The 14,866-nt window shown below is 44.2% G+C and overlaps 1 protein-coding gene across 2 annotated transcripts in view; it reads right to left on the bottom strand.

The window, feature by feature from the left end:
• MYO10 (myosin X) overlaps positions 1-14,866 on the bottom strand; it is a 192,320-nt gene that overhangs the window by 76,872 nt on the left and 100,582 nt on the right. For both annotated transcript variants that reach the window (XM_037529096.2, XM_037529095.2), the window contains exons 5-9: positions 10,836-10,970; positions 9,127-9,251; positions 8,562-8,575; positions 8,383-8,467; positions 7,559-7,662 (exon numbers count right to left, since the gene is read on the bottom strand). In XM_037529096.2, the coding sequence (XP_037384993.1) occupies positions 7,559-7,662; positions 8,383-8,467; positions 8,562-8,575; positions 9,127-9,251; positions 10,836-10,970 (463 nt within the window). The remainder of the gene's footprint in view (positions 1-7,558; positions 7,663-8,382; positions 8,468-8,561; positions 8,576-9,126; positions 9,252-10,835; positions 10,971-14,866) is intronic.

The following is a 14,866-nucleotide window of genomic DNA, read 5'->3' as shown; positions in this document are numbered from 1 at the left end:
CTCCAAAGGGTTTTTAATGCCTTAAAAACCTCAGGATGGTACACAGACTATAGCACAATGTTTTGGGAAGGAAAAATAAACAGGTACCTACAGGAGCTTTGCTCCCAACAAGTATCTACAAAACTGAAGCTAAGTCTGTTCTCAACTAGAGCTGGGTCGACCATATCACTTTCTGTGGTGATTCAAGAGCCAGATCTGTATCAGGGAAAAAAAATGAGACCTTTCCTTCCCCACCTTCATACAACAGAGGGCAGAACTGTTGGCATCACTGATGAAAGTGAGCCGGGTCGCTACCCTGGTCTAAGGAAACCACAGGCCTCTTAAGAGCAATAGAAACTGCAAAAAGAAACAGCCAGAGATGTGAAATAGGAAAAGTTTAATTTGTTCACAAGGAAAAAAACAATGAAGTTGAAACAATAGAGAGGGAAACATAATAAGAAGAAAAAATTGTCAGGGAAGGCATAGTAGCTACAGTAAGGGGTCCATGAATAACACTAAGGAGGCACTTTTTATAGGAGGAAATACAACTTCACAATGTTTTCCTTCCTGGAAATCCAACATATGAATGAAAGAAAATCTGAGGTGACTTCTTTTAAATTACACTTTGAAAAAAAAAAAGATTTACTTTTATTTATTTATGCATACAAGAACTGGGGTGTAGGCCAGAGGTGCAGGGGGTGGGGGTGAGAGGACTCACCAGAGACAGAGTGGGGAGCAGAACAGGCAGACTGACTAAAATACACTGCTGAGGGGAGCAGCGGGGAGACAGGAGAGGTCTGCTGTGCCATGTGGGTTGCCCCCCTGGCTAGGGACTGAACTCATTCTGAGGTGGCTGGCAAAAGTTTGATAGCACTGAGACTTTAACTCCTGCGCCACCAGGAGGCCCCTAAATTACACTTTTCTTAATGATAAACCTAAAGTTGGTGGAATGGAACATTTACGCACTGGTCATTAGTACAAGAAATTAGTATATATTTTTTGAAAATAAGATGATGTGCTACACTGGTCCACATATGTCCATAAACTTATAACTAATATCTGAAAAAAAAAAAGGATCAGAGAAGTTATAGAAGTTTCTCATAAAGAATAAATTATGTGTGATGTGGATGAGTGAAAGGGAGCTAGCCTCAGGAGAATATAGGCTGTGTGATTCTAGAAAAGACATGAAATTCTAGAAAAGACAAATCTACTATAGTGGATGAGACTGGGCAGTGAGTGGCTGGGCAGCCTGGAGGGGGCAGATGAGCTTTGAGGCACAGAAATCACCTTCACTTTACAGCTGGCACATGAGCTGTGAGACAGAAATGGCCTTTACTTGGACTGTGGTTGTGGAAATTCAAAATTAATTAAAATGAATACTTTAATCAGGAACATTGTAAATGGAATGTTATCTCTCAATAAAATTGATTACAAGAAATAAAAGACCAAATTATTTAGTCAAGGATGAGAAGATTATTGTTTAAGGGCAAACACAGAAAATGATGTAAAATTGAGAACTGTCAGTCAAATGCTAATTAATCATTTTTCAAAAACGCCTAGGGAAAATAATTATTCAAATTTACTTATTCTGAAAGCATAGAAATGTGGTTAAGAAATACAGAGTAATTTCTTATTCTCAAGACTTTTAAAACAGCAGTAAGGTACAAATCAGATATCAGCAAAATCATTACAAAGTACCTACACTGTATAAAAGGTAGTATTTTCTTGTTATGATTGCTTTTTCCTGTGTTTAAGACCTAACCAAGACTAATTTTTTAAAACTTTCAAGTTCATCTCAAACTTCAGAAATTAAAACTTCTAAGTCATGTATTTGGACTTTAAATATAAACACTGAAAGGAAGATGAAAAAAAATAGTTCACAGTGGGAGTAAAAGTCAAAATGTCAAATGCAAAATTCTAAATGATGCCCCATCATAGAAATTCTTGGTTAAGCACTTAAAATTCATACGAAAGTTATATATGGAGCTATGAAAGCAAACAAGTAAAATGTGTTTACTATATTAATACATGTGTGGCTTCTTCACTTTCCAGTCTAACTCTATGTGAATTAGTTAATTAGTTAAGGAGTGTGGTGGTTAAGTGGTAACTGCATTAATCATGCCTTGGGATAATTTAATAGCTGCAACCAATTATCGCCAGTGTGGGTGTGTGCACTAAACCACTTGCAGCCACCTCCATTTATGGTCCTTTACTGTCCTATTTACAAGCTTTTTAGTAGCGATCTCCACCCCTTTGGCAAGTGTAGCACTTCAAGGCTTATTATCATCATCCTCTTTTCTCAACAATATGGCTCCAGAGTTAAGAAACCCTGGGAAATTCTCAGTATAGTGCAGAGACGCAAGACAGCAATTTAGTTATAAAAGTGGTAAAGTTATACCAAAAATGTTCAATAAAGTCTTAATTAAGCACATAAATTAGGTGTTTGTGAAAATGTGTCTATGGGGGTGAGGGCGGGAGAGGACAGATACACCACATTATCTCCACCACCAAGGGTCTGAGGGAGCTGGGCTACAGAGAAGTGAATTTAGGGGACCCCACTCCCCATTCACTCAGACTCTCAGCTAGGAGATGCCTCAGAAGCAAATTGTCCAGCAGGCGAATTGGGAACCAATGATATGCTGGGAATGGTAGAAGAGGAGGCTATTTGGACATAGTGACAAGTAATTTGACAATAATTTATTATCTAATGTTATGCTATATTAGGCTATTTTATAATAAATTTGCTTTTACTCCCAAGTTTCCCAATGCTGAAAGATGGAGGCTTCTAATTCCCTATCCTAGGGGTATGAAGCCAGCTTTTTACCTCTTCTTTTTTAAAAAGATTTATTTATGCACACAAGAACTGGGGTACAGGCCAGAGGTGCCGGGAGTGAGAGGATTCACCAGAGACAGAGTGGGAAGCAGAACAGGCAGATCTACTGAAATACACAAGACAGGAGAGGTCTGCTGTGCCAGGTGGGTCAGCATCCTGGCTGAGGATCAAACTCATGCTGCAGTGGCTGGGATAGCTTGATAGCGCTGTCTTTAACCCCTGCGCCACCAGGGAGGCTCCATCAGCTCGTTACATCTTAATGAATCCTAACTCATGGGGTGATTTTGAGTGGATGTGTACATGGCTTCACACTGTTAAATACCCATGACACACCCGGTAGAGTCCTGGTCCTTCTGGGCCTATATGGTCAGGTGTGCTGCAAACGTCCAGTATTGATGGAGTAAGAGAAGGAACAGACTATTCAAAGTCTCTTGGCATCTCACACACATTTCATCAGCTGCCATGCTGATGAGTCAAATGCAGGCGATAAAACTTGTTAGTTGTTACTACTGACTTGAAATAGCTTTTCATCTGGACCAAAATGCATTAAAAATGGCTTTGCAATTTAGTCTACTCTCAACTGTCTCTGCCCCGGGAAAAACTCGGTCCCCTAAAGCTGCTCAGGACACCCCATTGGTACTTATATAATGTCAGTTGATGGCAGCAATGGATTCAAAAAATACAGAAGCAAATTTTTTTTTTTAAAAAAATATTTATTTATTTATTTATACATGCACTGGGTACAGGCAGAAGCGCGGGAGGGTGAGAGAATTCACTAGAGCCAGAGTGGGGAGCGGAGCAGGCAGAAGGACCGAAGTACACTGCTGAGGGGAGCAGCGGGTGGCAGGAGAGGTCTGCGCCACGTGGGACCCTCCTCCGGTGGCCGGGGAGCAACCGGGGATCGAACCGGCAATGCAGAAGCTGCGGGCAGCTTCGCAACCCAGCGCTCAACCGCTGCGCCACCGGGGAGGCCCCAGAAGCAAATTCTTAATGAAACAAGCAAATGTTTTTAAAAAGCTGCTTGGACTGGAGTATGTGAGCATTAAAATAAGGTCGCAGAATAATGATTTTTTAGTAGCTAAAAATGAACGTGAGAAGTGACATTTTCATACATAATTCAAAGAGATAATTTCTCTCCGTGAACATTTTAACACATTCTATAAACAAATGTCCTTGAGCCCCAACAGAATATGGTCCCTTTTTTCCCTTCCCCAAAACTCTGGGAAGGGACTTTATGGATTTAAAGTACAGAGATATAAATACAAATGGTATTTAAATTTTGGGAGGAAATATGGAGACAGCTTATAAAAACAACAATCTGTTCCGATTGTTTCATTTCTTGAGCCAATACAGCAATTAGATGTGGTTTGTTTACTTCACTCTCCCAGAAGCTACACAAGGCTACACACTGCAGGTGCTCGGACAATGTGAAGGTATACAGCTGGTGCTCAGACAGTGCTGGAGGTGTACAATCGGTTGTAGCTGTTTTAATTCCTGTTAGCCATTTCTCTAACACTCCTGGCTGCAGCATGCAAGGCAGAAAGTTGGGCGGGCTGATATGGACAACGATACTTATTATAATCCTATATTATGGGAATCACCATTTTAGGAATGTAACCCTATAATATAGTATCCTCACTGAAGCTGACATAGTCATTATAAACATATAAGAGGAGAATGATAAAGAATAAGACAAAAATCCCAGAGTCCTGCTTCATGAGATAACATGTTTGGTATATTTTTGTCTTTTTTTTTGCACATTATAATTACTACATTATATACATGGTATAGAAAAACTTATTGTTAAAATAAAGGGATTCTTTGGTGCTGCATTCCACCTGCCTCCCTCATTATGTAATAAGCAAGTGTTTCCATATTACTAAATAAGCAAGGACGTGTTGTTATTGCTGCACTGGGTTTTTATGGCCATTAACAAAAATTATTTATGCATTTGCCGATTTATGATTCTTGTGGGTTTCTTTTTAGAAAAAAATTATTTTTCCTCTTCCTTCTGAAAACTCTGCATTACTCCTCTCCCCCCACCCAATGCATTGTTTAGAAGTTCCAGAATGTTAATAGCAAAAAATTTTCAGTCAGGATGAAAAACTATTTCCAGTCACTAATAGCAACTCATTTATTTTAAAGTATCCTAAGAATACATTATTTTTGTTTGTTGTAGATATCTATTACCTCAATGTCATGGATCCATTTTTCTTTCTTTCTAGATGTTCTATATAGCCTTATGTCATAAGAGCAAATTCCAAATGCCAAAACCTGTTACCTTTATTTATTTTTTTAAAGATTTATTTATTTATGCATATAAGAGTTGGGGTACAGGTCAGAGATGCAAGGAGGAGGGGGGGAGAGGATTCACCAGAGACAGAGTGGGGAACAGAACAGGCAGATTGACTGAAGTGCACTGCTAAGAGGAACAGTGTGACAGGAGAGGTCTGCCACCCCATGTGGGCATCTCCCTGGCCGGCCGGGTATTGAACTCGTGCTGCAGAGGCTGCGGATTGCTACATAGTGCGGTGCTTAACCCCTTGCACCACCAGGGAGGCCCTGTTATCTTAATTTAGAAATAAAAGCCAGCAACCACAAAAACTATGTCTAAGCCCCAAAAGTTGACTGGTCGCCAACAGAAAAAAAAAATAGATGATTTGGAATCAGAAAATGCTGCTCCTAGTGGACAGAAGAGGTAAAGCCACGAGTGTGACTTCAGGCTCCTGGCCAGCCTGGTCTCCTGCCCATGCACCCTAGTGGCCAGTGACTGAGTTCATCTGGGGTGTGCAGTGAGACCCCCCACTTGGATAACCAGGAGTCTGTCACGTCCAACAATAGCCTTTTATCTCAAAGTCTTATTCTTCAGGTTCAAGAAAGAACAAAACAAAAAAGGGGAAAAATACTAAGACATGTCTTTTTTGGCCCTATTCATCAAAAACGAGTTTTCATGTTTCTCCCAATACATAATCTTTTCAGCAGAGGCAATGACAAATGAATTGCGAATGGAGGAAGCTTGAGTGGTGACAGAAGTCTGTGGGCCATGGTAAAATTGGGAAAGAAAATTTTAAGTACTTAAAGCATTTTATAAAACCCATCTTGCAGAGTCAAATCCCATGCTGCCAAAGGTTCACAGCCAAAGGGGTGACAGGGGGACCATGTGTTCACACATTCAAAAAAGACAGTGAAACCCTCCTGCTCTGGGTTGTAAACAACAAGATAAAGGGATGTGGAGGGGAAGGTGATTGGGAGGGGAGAGCCAGGGATGTTTTAAATCTCATATTCAGTTTAAAGATGCACATGTTAGACATCGGGAAATGAAGACTATGTAGACCCATTTGCAAACATGCTTTGATTGCATTCCACAAGGACTCAGCTTCTCCCTATTAAGGAGCTTTCTTTGAAATCCCACACAAAACATCTAATATACCCCACTGGCCGGAACTTGATGACATGACCCTATCTGGCTAAAAAAGCAGGTGAGAAATGTGATCGTTCTCAGGGGCAAAGGACTTCTGACAATAAAGAGAATGAGGAAGATGGATATTATATAGGCAAATATAAATCTATGCCACAGCTGTCAAAATAAAAGTAATATTGTTACCTGAACCAACCAGTTTACAGAGAACTTTTTTTTTTTTTTTTTTTGTGGGACCCTCGCCAGTGGCCGGGGATTGAACCGGTGCTGCAGAGGCTGCTGGCAGCCTCGCAACCCAGCACTCAAGCGCTGCGCCACCAGGGGAGGCCCCAGAGAAGTATAATTAACAATAAGGCTCCCACTCTCGTCAACCTTGTCCTCATTCCAAGGTGTGAACTGGGTTCTAAATTTTCTCTGTGCTAATATAAATATATACAAATTTGCTAATATAAATATATACTGCAAACATGGAACAGGGACATTGGCAGCAATGGAGAAAGACGATTCTCAGCTGCACCCCCTGCCCCAGGGGTGAAAATGAGAGGTGTGAGTTAGACTGTTTCATGATGGGCTCAGCAGATCCTGTGTGTGGTTAGGCTAGTCGCCGACCTCTCTGAGCACAGAACAGAGCACGTGGCTGAGCAATCAGAGTCCCCATTGGTGCTGGCTGTGCTTTGAGGTTGGATCGTTATAACATCCACTGTACCGAAATGATCTAGTTACGACTCTGGCAAAGGAACTGAGACCATGCTGGGGAAATCTACCAGCCATACCCAGTCAGGTTGGGCTGTTCAAGATGCTGTGATCAGGCCTCCCACCTGCAGTCATAATAGCACCCTCTGACATTCCAGAATGTACTGGATGGCACATGCCCACACCTCTGAATCTGAAGTGATGGCTGTCCCTGCAGTCAAAGCTGGCATCAGGAGGCTGCAGAACCAGAGCAGACTCAAAGTTGCCTGGGTGAGTAACTGACATAGTTTTCAGATATGGAAACCATTCAAAAAATCTTACTTGTAAGCGCAGAAACACAGGATTTGCTTGCTTCACTGCCAAGCACAGGGTTTGGCCTGGTTTGGTTTTTTGAATGTGCTGTCCCAGGTCACCCACCATCCACTCTGAATGACACCCCTGTCCTCTCAAGAAAGAGGCTCCCTGGAAGTTCCCTGTAACCTGGACTCCACCATGATTTGGGACAAGAAAGTACTTATTCTTACACAGTGGCACAAATATCATTGCTTCTATTTTTATAAAAAAAAAAAACAACAACAACAACTTATTTTTCAAACAGCAAATGAACTCATTAGGAGAAAATAAACCTGACTTACAATAACTTCCTGAAAAGAATCCTGGTCATTGATTGTCTTGTCTTTCATACATCCAGACTGGTTCAAGTAGTGGTAGTTTTCTGGCACAGATAAATAAAATTCTTCTACAAAAAGAAAAAGGAAAGCATGTCAGTAGTTGGTGGGCTACGAGGAGGCAGAATCCTAAGCAGTCAACTTTGTGATCTAGAAAAATAAATGATACACAGAACTGTACGCTCCTCAAGGCCCTTTATTAAGAGAAAATAAGGTTCTCTCTTGGCTAGGGAAAATGGAAATAATTTAAGCTAAATATTATTGAAAAAATAACTGATGAGGAACCTGTTTGGTTTTCTCCTGAAAATCAAATGTTTAGAAATTAGTTTTCTTTGGGTGTGGTTTAAAAGGCCAACTAGATACTATACATTATATATGTTTACAAATACCCTTAATGTCAGCAAAATACCAAGACTTCAAAGACAAAAAGTTTAAAGACTTTCAATTGATGATTTCGCCTTTAGATTATTTAGCTATAAAGTAAACTCAACTTTTAAAAAATATTTTATTGATTGAGGCAACGTTGGTTTATAACACTGTATATGATTTAGGGGAGCAGGGTCACAACGCACCCTCACCACCCAAGCACCCATAGTCCTTTATCTAGGCCACTGGGTCCTCCCTCCACAATCATATTTCTAGGGGAAACATCTTTTGGCACTACTATACATTTTGTTTTATTTGGTGCAATATTAACAACGTCCAATCAGACGTCTTCTCATTTAGCGAGTGTTTTAGCAGGGAGAGCGAGTTGCTAATTCGTGTTCTCCACTGCTGCCTCACTGACTCACCTCTCTGCTCATGGTCCAGCCCTGCCAGCAGCGCATAGAATATATGATAATTCCGCTCCCCCGGATTTTGCCTTACTACTCGGTTCTGTGGAGAGAAATCAGATTTCTATGCAGAGAGGTTCCTAATTTCCAAAAATTGTTATGGTGGAAGAAAATGGAATACAATCAAGTTGACTTACTTTTTCTAATAAATCTTCATGTGAAAAACAATGGCAAGTTAAGGAACAAAATGAAGAAGGACACACTCAGTTAGCCTGTAACTTTTTTTTCTTTGTTACTATATAATTGCAATTCCCTGTTCCTTTGACACTGAGATTTTTCGGTGCTGAAAGACAAGTAATGAGTCTACCTGATAACGTTTGCCATATACTAGTGGAGACCTCTGTTATCACAGACGCACTACTGCCATGCTCATGCTAAACTCATTTTCAAACATCATGTTACATGACACTCTTAGATACTGGGCTACCTCAATCGACAGATTGATTTCAAGCCACAAATACTGGCTGTTTGATGGTGAAGCTGGTTTTTCTGATTATGGACATGATCTCTGAAGATCTCCCAAAGAAATTTAGGTCTTTATCTCCGAGAATGATTAACAGGTCAAGCCTAGTTGTACTGGAGCAGTAGGTAGAGCCAGAAAGAAATATTCCATTCGCACTTCGTGTGTCCTTATGATAAGAACCATTTTCACACAGAATCACACACTACCACTCCTGACGACAGCACAATGAAACAGGATACAATCTACAATTTTCCCGCCCTGAATATTTCCCTCCTGGCAGATGCTCAGCTGAACAAACTTCCCGAAGCGGCTGGAGTTGTTGTTATACACCGTCTTGGCATTGCCGAAAGCTTCCATGATTGGGCTGCCGAGAAAGCGAGGAAAGCAGCGGGTTATAATTCTAAACACGAAAAGAACATTTCTCACAAATGTCAAAATGTACAACTGCAGAAAAATCAGAAAACCAGAGGCTCTGGGATGACTCTTTGCAGAAGGATCAGAATTTCCAAATGGGTTAGTACCGCACAGCCATTTGGGATGAGAGCTCTCTGGGTGGGCTGTGCAGCAAAGGATGGGGTATGGGAGGCCAGGATGGGAGGGCCCTGCAGAAGCAGCAGGGGCTTATATTCATAAGCCCAGGATGGCATAGAAAGTCCCCACTGAAATTCTAGCAACGGAGAACTCGGGACATGTCACCCATCCTTGGCCTGCCCCGGGGGTGATTCTTCTAATTCCTGTGGGTCTCCAACTGTAAAATGGGGTCAGGCGAGGACAGAGGTCTGGTGAATTTTTCTGTAAAGCACTTAATTAAATATTTCTAGTTCTATAGGTCTGTTTTGCTACTACAGCAGTGGGGACTACAGGCGCTACATCCCAAGACCTCCATGGATGCCTGAAACTGTGAGTCATACCAAATCCTCCATGGGTTAGGATCTTGCCTCTATACTGTATCTACGATAAAGTTTAACTTATAACTTAGGCACAATGAGAGATTAATAGTAAAACAGGACAATAGCACTACACCACAATACATGTTGTGTGAATGTGGTCTGTCTTTCCGTCCAAGTATCTTACTGTATATAATATTTTCAAAACTCAGACAGGAGTTTGTCCCTGTCAGCTGAGCTGCTACAGCTTGAAAGCAGCTGTAAATAATAAGTAAACAAGTAGGCATGTCTGCGTCCTCATTAAACTATTTATAAAATCAGGCTGCAGGCGGAGGAAGAAAACCTTTGAGACAGTGATACGGTTGCAGGAAAATGGAAATGCACTTAGTGACACTGAGCTGTACCCTAAAAAATGGTCAGAATGATCTACTTTGTTATATTTTACTATAATTAAAAAACCGGTTTGGATGCTAAAATAAGAAAACCCCAAAACCCCAGGTTGCCAGATACGGCCACCAGGCTGCAGACTTCGGACTCATTTCTAAGCAACAGCATAAGAAACGTCCCCCTCGGTTCTAAAATCTCGGGCACCAATCAGATGTTGGGCAGTGACATGTTTTTAATGAAAGTTCCGAGGCTGCCTCACCACATGGCCCTTTCAAAGGTCCCGGGCTCACTGCCTCAAAGGCAGATCTTTGGCACCTGTGCCCACGAGGGTGCCACCCAGCTGGATCACTCCTGTTATAGAGGCACACGGCCTCCTACAGGCTGGAAGCAGGACGGGTCGTGCTCCGTCCGTGCCAAGGCTGCCCCTCTGTCCAGTGGATAGAGGCTGACATTTCTGCTGAGAACCAGGCCCCACAAAGGCTCTGCCGCAGGAGGCAGCTGCAGACGGATCCCCAGAACCACTCACCACCCAAACCCAACCCAGGGGCATGCTTGTCAAGACTTTTCCTCAAGGAATCATTCAAGAGAAGAAAGAGCGAAAAACTGACAAATGTGGACTCTTCCGACGGAAGCCAGACTGTGGCAGGAAATGAGAAAACACCGTAAAAAAATACCTGCTTTCAAGAATAGCTTGTTCCACACAGGACGAATCCGCCTTGAAGGACAACTCCAAAGACTGCTGGCTGATGACTGATAAGAACTTGAGGATCAACTTAGTACTTTCGGTTTTGCCCGCCCCACTCTCACCACTGAAAGACAAAAGGCAGAGGTTTGTGCTTCGAAGCAGAACTGATTTAGCAACAACACAGCTTGGCCGACGGCCCTTCCGACAGCTGCTGGGAGGTAGGAAGGGAGATGAAGATGCCAGGCCCGAGAGTGGAGCACAAGGCGGCCGCATCCCCTCTCCTGCGGGCCTGGGCCTGTGTCTGGTACCTGCAGGCCTCACTCAGCACGACGCGGGTGGAACTACCTTTACGAAGTCAAGTTAAGGTAATGCGATGCGCGGCACCTTTCCTGGCCGGGGGGGGGGGGGGGGGGTAGCTGCAGAAAGCAGGGATCTGACTGCTGTTCACTGGTCTCCCGACAGCTGGCAGGTGGCGGGCTCTGGGAGGGTAAATGTTTGCTATTTGTTAGCAAACATAAGCATGAGCACGTGGGTGGCATCTTCCTGGGAAACCTCAGGCAGGTAACGGCGACTCCAGATACGATCCCTCCTATTATGGGATGCACAGGGGATGAGCTTGTCGGTCTCTAGGCCGCACCCCAGCTCTGGATCACCACCATCTGTGAGGGCGGCAGTGGCCATGCATCTGTGTCAGAATTTGACACCAAGTCTGAGTCCAAGACTAGGGGCGGGGAAGAAGAGATGCAGCAGTGCAGAGGGGAGCAGAGAGAGGGGGAGATGAAGGATGAGTGTGCCTGAAAGGACTGGCAAACCGCAGCGAAGCAAAGAGGGAAGGAGAAGAGTGGGGTGAGGGATGATGCGAGCCCCAGCTCAGAAGCCCACAGATGCAGGTGTGAGGAGGACAGGCCTCTGGAGGTATCACCCCAGAAGGACTGCGGGGTCCCCAGGTGACTGGCCATGTGGTACTCTAGGCCTGTGGTGAGCAGGTCCAGGACAAGGTCAAGCAGCTGGACAAGGGAAGAAAGGAATGGAGAAGAGAAAGTTGGACGGACGATCCACTTTGCGTAGGCGCCGGGTTGGTACCACAGGTAGTAAAAGGGCAAGGAGTTTGCAGTGGACCAAAGACAGGGGATAGGACGGCAAGGCCAGCGTGACCACAAGGCAGAGGGTTAATTGCTACATGGGCAAGAGAGACATGTGAGCTCCACAGAAATTCTACAGCAGCAGCCAGGCTCGGAGAAGGTACCAGAAAAAGGGGTTTTGCAGAAAACACGGTGAATGATCAGCACGTGTAATGCAGGTGAGGAGCTGGCTCGGAGACCACAGTCTCCACGTCTGTCTCGGTCCCTTGAGCCACGAGGGACTCCCCAGGGCCTGGGCCAGGAGCAGTAGTTCCGCTCCTTTCACCTGTGATGGCGTTGGGTGTGGGCAGGTGTCAGGCTCCAGCAAATGAGACTCAGCTTCATGGGTGCTCAGGGCTCCCGGCAGCTTTGCACACACAAAAGACCAGGCAGAAATGTCCCCTTGCCGCAGAGAGGTGTGAGGATCCACGCCTAGCCGAAGGTCGAGCGCAAAAGCCACAAAAATCAGAGAAGCACCCAGCATGAGTGGCTGAATCCAGAATCCTGGAGCTGCCCTGCTGCCCTGTGTTGTGATAATAAAGGCCCTTGTTAGGATCCTCCCTGGTGGTGCAGCGGGATGAGTGCAGCGTATGAAGCTGTCTGCAGCCTCCGCAGCACAGGTTCGATTCCCTCCCATCCTGGGGAGATTCCCACATGCCGCGACAGACCTCTCCTGTCTCGCCCACTGCTCCCCTCAGCAGTGCTTTTGGTCCGTCTGCCTGTTCTGCTCCCCGCTCTGTCTCTGGTGGATTCTCTCACCCTCCGGCGCCTCTGGCCTGTACCCTAGTGCTTGTGTAAATAAATCAATCTTTAAAAAATATTAAAAAAAACAAAGGCCCTTGTAAATGAGGCCAGATATGGTTAGGTTTTGTGCCATCAGCAACCACAATCTTCCTAGTACAGGCCATGGCATTTGTCTCTGCATAACTGGCACCTGCCGGCTTAGGGGCTGGCAGCCAGGAGGCACTGGACAACAACACAGTGAATGCATAACAGAGAAACGAAGAAAGTTACAAGAGGAGATTTAAAGAATTCTTTATATTTAAAAAAATAAACACTGACCTAGCAGTCATTGACTCAATTATATTAAAGCAAAACGAGAGTAGAGCCTCCCTGGTGGTGCAGCGGGTTGAGCGCAGCGCTGTGAAGTTGTCCGCAGCCTCTGCTGCATGGGTTCGATCCCGGCCAGCCGGCGAGAATCCCACATGGCGCAGCAGACCTCTCCTGTCTCACCTGCTGCTCCCCTCAGCAGTGTATTTCGGTCCGTCTGCCTGTTCTGTTCCCCACTCTGTCTCTGGTGATTCCTCTCACTCTCCCCTGCCTCTGGCCTGTAACCTGGCTCTTGTATAAAAATAAATGAATCTTAAAAACAACAACAACAAAAAAAAACCCCAAGAGTAAATTCACCAGCTAAAACCCATGAAGTAGAAATATCACATGTTCCAAACCCACCGCTTCATCCTCCAGCAGAGAAGTACAGGACATTGCAATCTCTGCTGTACAGGTTTCCCTCATTATCTAAAAGTAGAACGTTTTTATTTGGCAGGATTTTTTTTTTTTCATCTGGAAATGCTGTTACCAATACTTCATACGGATAAATTTTTGAGCATTTTCAGACCCAAATAATTACCTACTAAACCATTCCAAATAGGAACATTCTTCTTTTAGACAGTGGGGAAACCCGCTGTAAGGACAGCAGTAAGAGGGACAGACGTGGCCAACTGAACGAGAAGGATGATTTCTTAGACCTGGAGATGAGAAAGTTGGACGGACAATTTTGCATAGGGCACCAGTTTGGTATAACAGGTAGTTAATCATTCCAAGAATGATTTCTTAGAAATCATTTCACAAAATCCAGAGAGGACCGGACCAGAGGTAAGTGGTGGCTGCTATGTACGGACTGTGGAAGTAGGTGAACAAGGCAAAGAACAAGCGTAGCTTACAAACTGCTAAGTGCCAGGAATGTGAACCATGGGTCATAGGACTCGCTGCTGGAGGCTCACTAATCATGACTGGCAGCTACAAGTCCCCTTTGTGGACTGGGCTCTTTACCCATCCCCACCACCTGGATGCTCTCAAGGATCCTGCATCACCCAAACAAAGTGGCGTGTGGCATAAAGTCAAGTCTCCTTCCTTCCCACCTGGGGCTGGATGAAGAGCAAGAAATAACCATTCCTGGGCATCTTCTTGAGACTTGGGGACTGCCTGTTACAGTGATTAGCCTGCTGTGGTGAATATAACAAAATACAACCACGGAGAAGATACTGTTCAAATTCTAGAACAAGGACTCAGCCAAGGACAAGGAAACCCAGGCAGGCTCACCCTGCTGCTGACCAGCCCTATGTATCCATCTATATCAGCCTTCAGCCACATTCTCACTGTAAGATTTTTTCTCCAAGCATCTTTTGTAAGTACATCTTTTTTGTTATGTAAGTAAAACCTTAAGCAAAAACAAAACTCAGAAGTATAGTGTGCCCCCAAACAGTGGTTCTTCAACTGGGCTGTACATTAGAATCCCTTAATATGTCCCTCATCTGAACTTACAGGAGTTGACTTCAGTCTTCACCAGGAAGTTGGGGTTGGGAACTATTGATCTGGAAATCATTTCACATAATTCAGATAGGACTGGACCAGAGGTAAGTGGTGGCTGCGACGTATGGACTGTGGAATTATGTGAACAAGGCAAGAACAAACGTAGCTCGCAAACTGCAAAGGTCCAAGGATGTGGACCACAGGGCACAGGACTTGCTGCTGGAGACTCACTAATCATCATCCCCTACGCCCGTCCCAGCCTACAGTCTATGACCTTGACAATCCCCAAGACCATCATCTGCAAGGTCCAGCCAAAGTGACCTCTGAAGAAGAGGGGCATGAGCCTCTCTGCAGGGCCTTCTTACTG

Source organism: Talpa occidentalis, unplaced genomic scaffold, assembly GCF_014898055.3.
Source record: "Talpa occidentalis isolate TD23 unplaced genomic scaffold, MPIMG_talOcc4v2.1 talOcc4.6, whole genome shotgun sequence".
NCBI lineage: Eukaryota > Metazoa > Chordata > Mammalia > Eulipotyphla > Talpidae > Talpa > Talpa occidentalis.
This window is presented reverse-complemented; position numbering and strand designations above follow the sequence as displayed.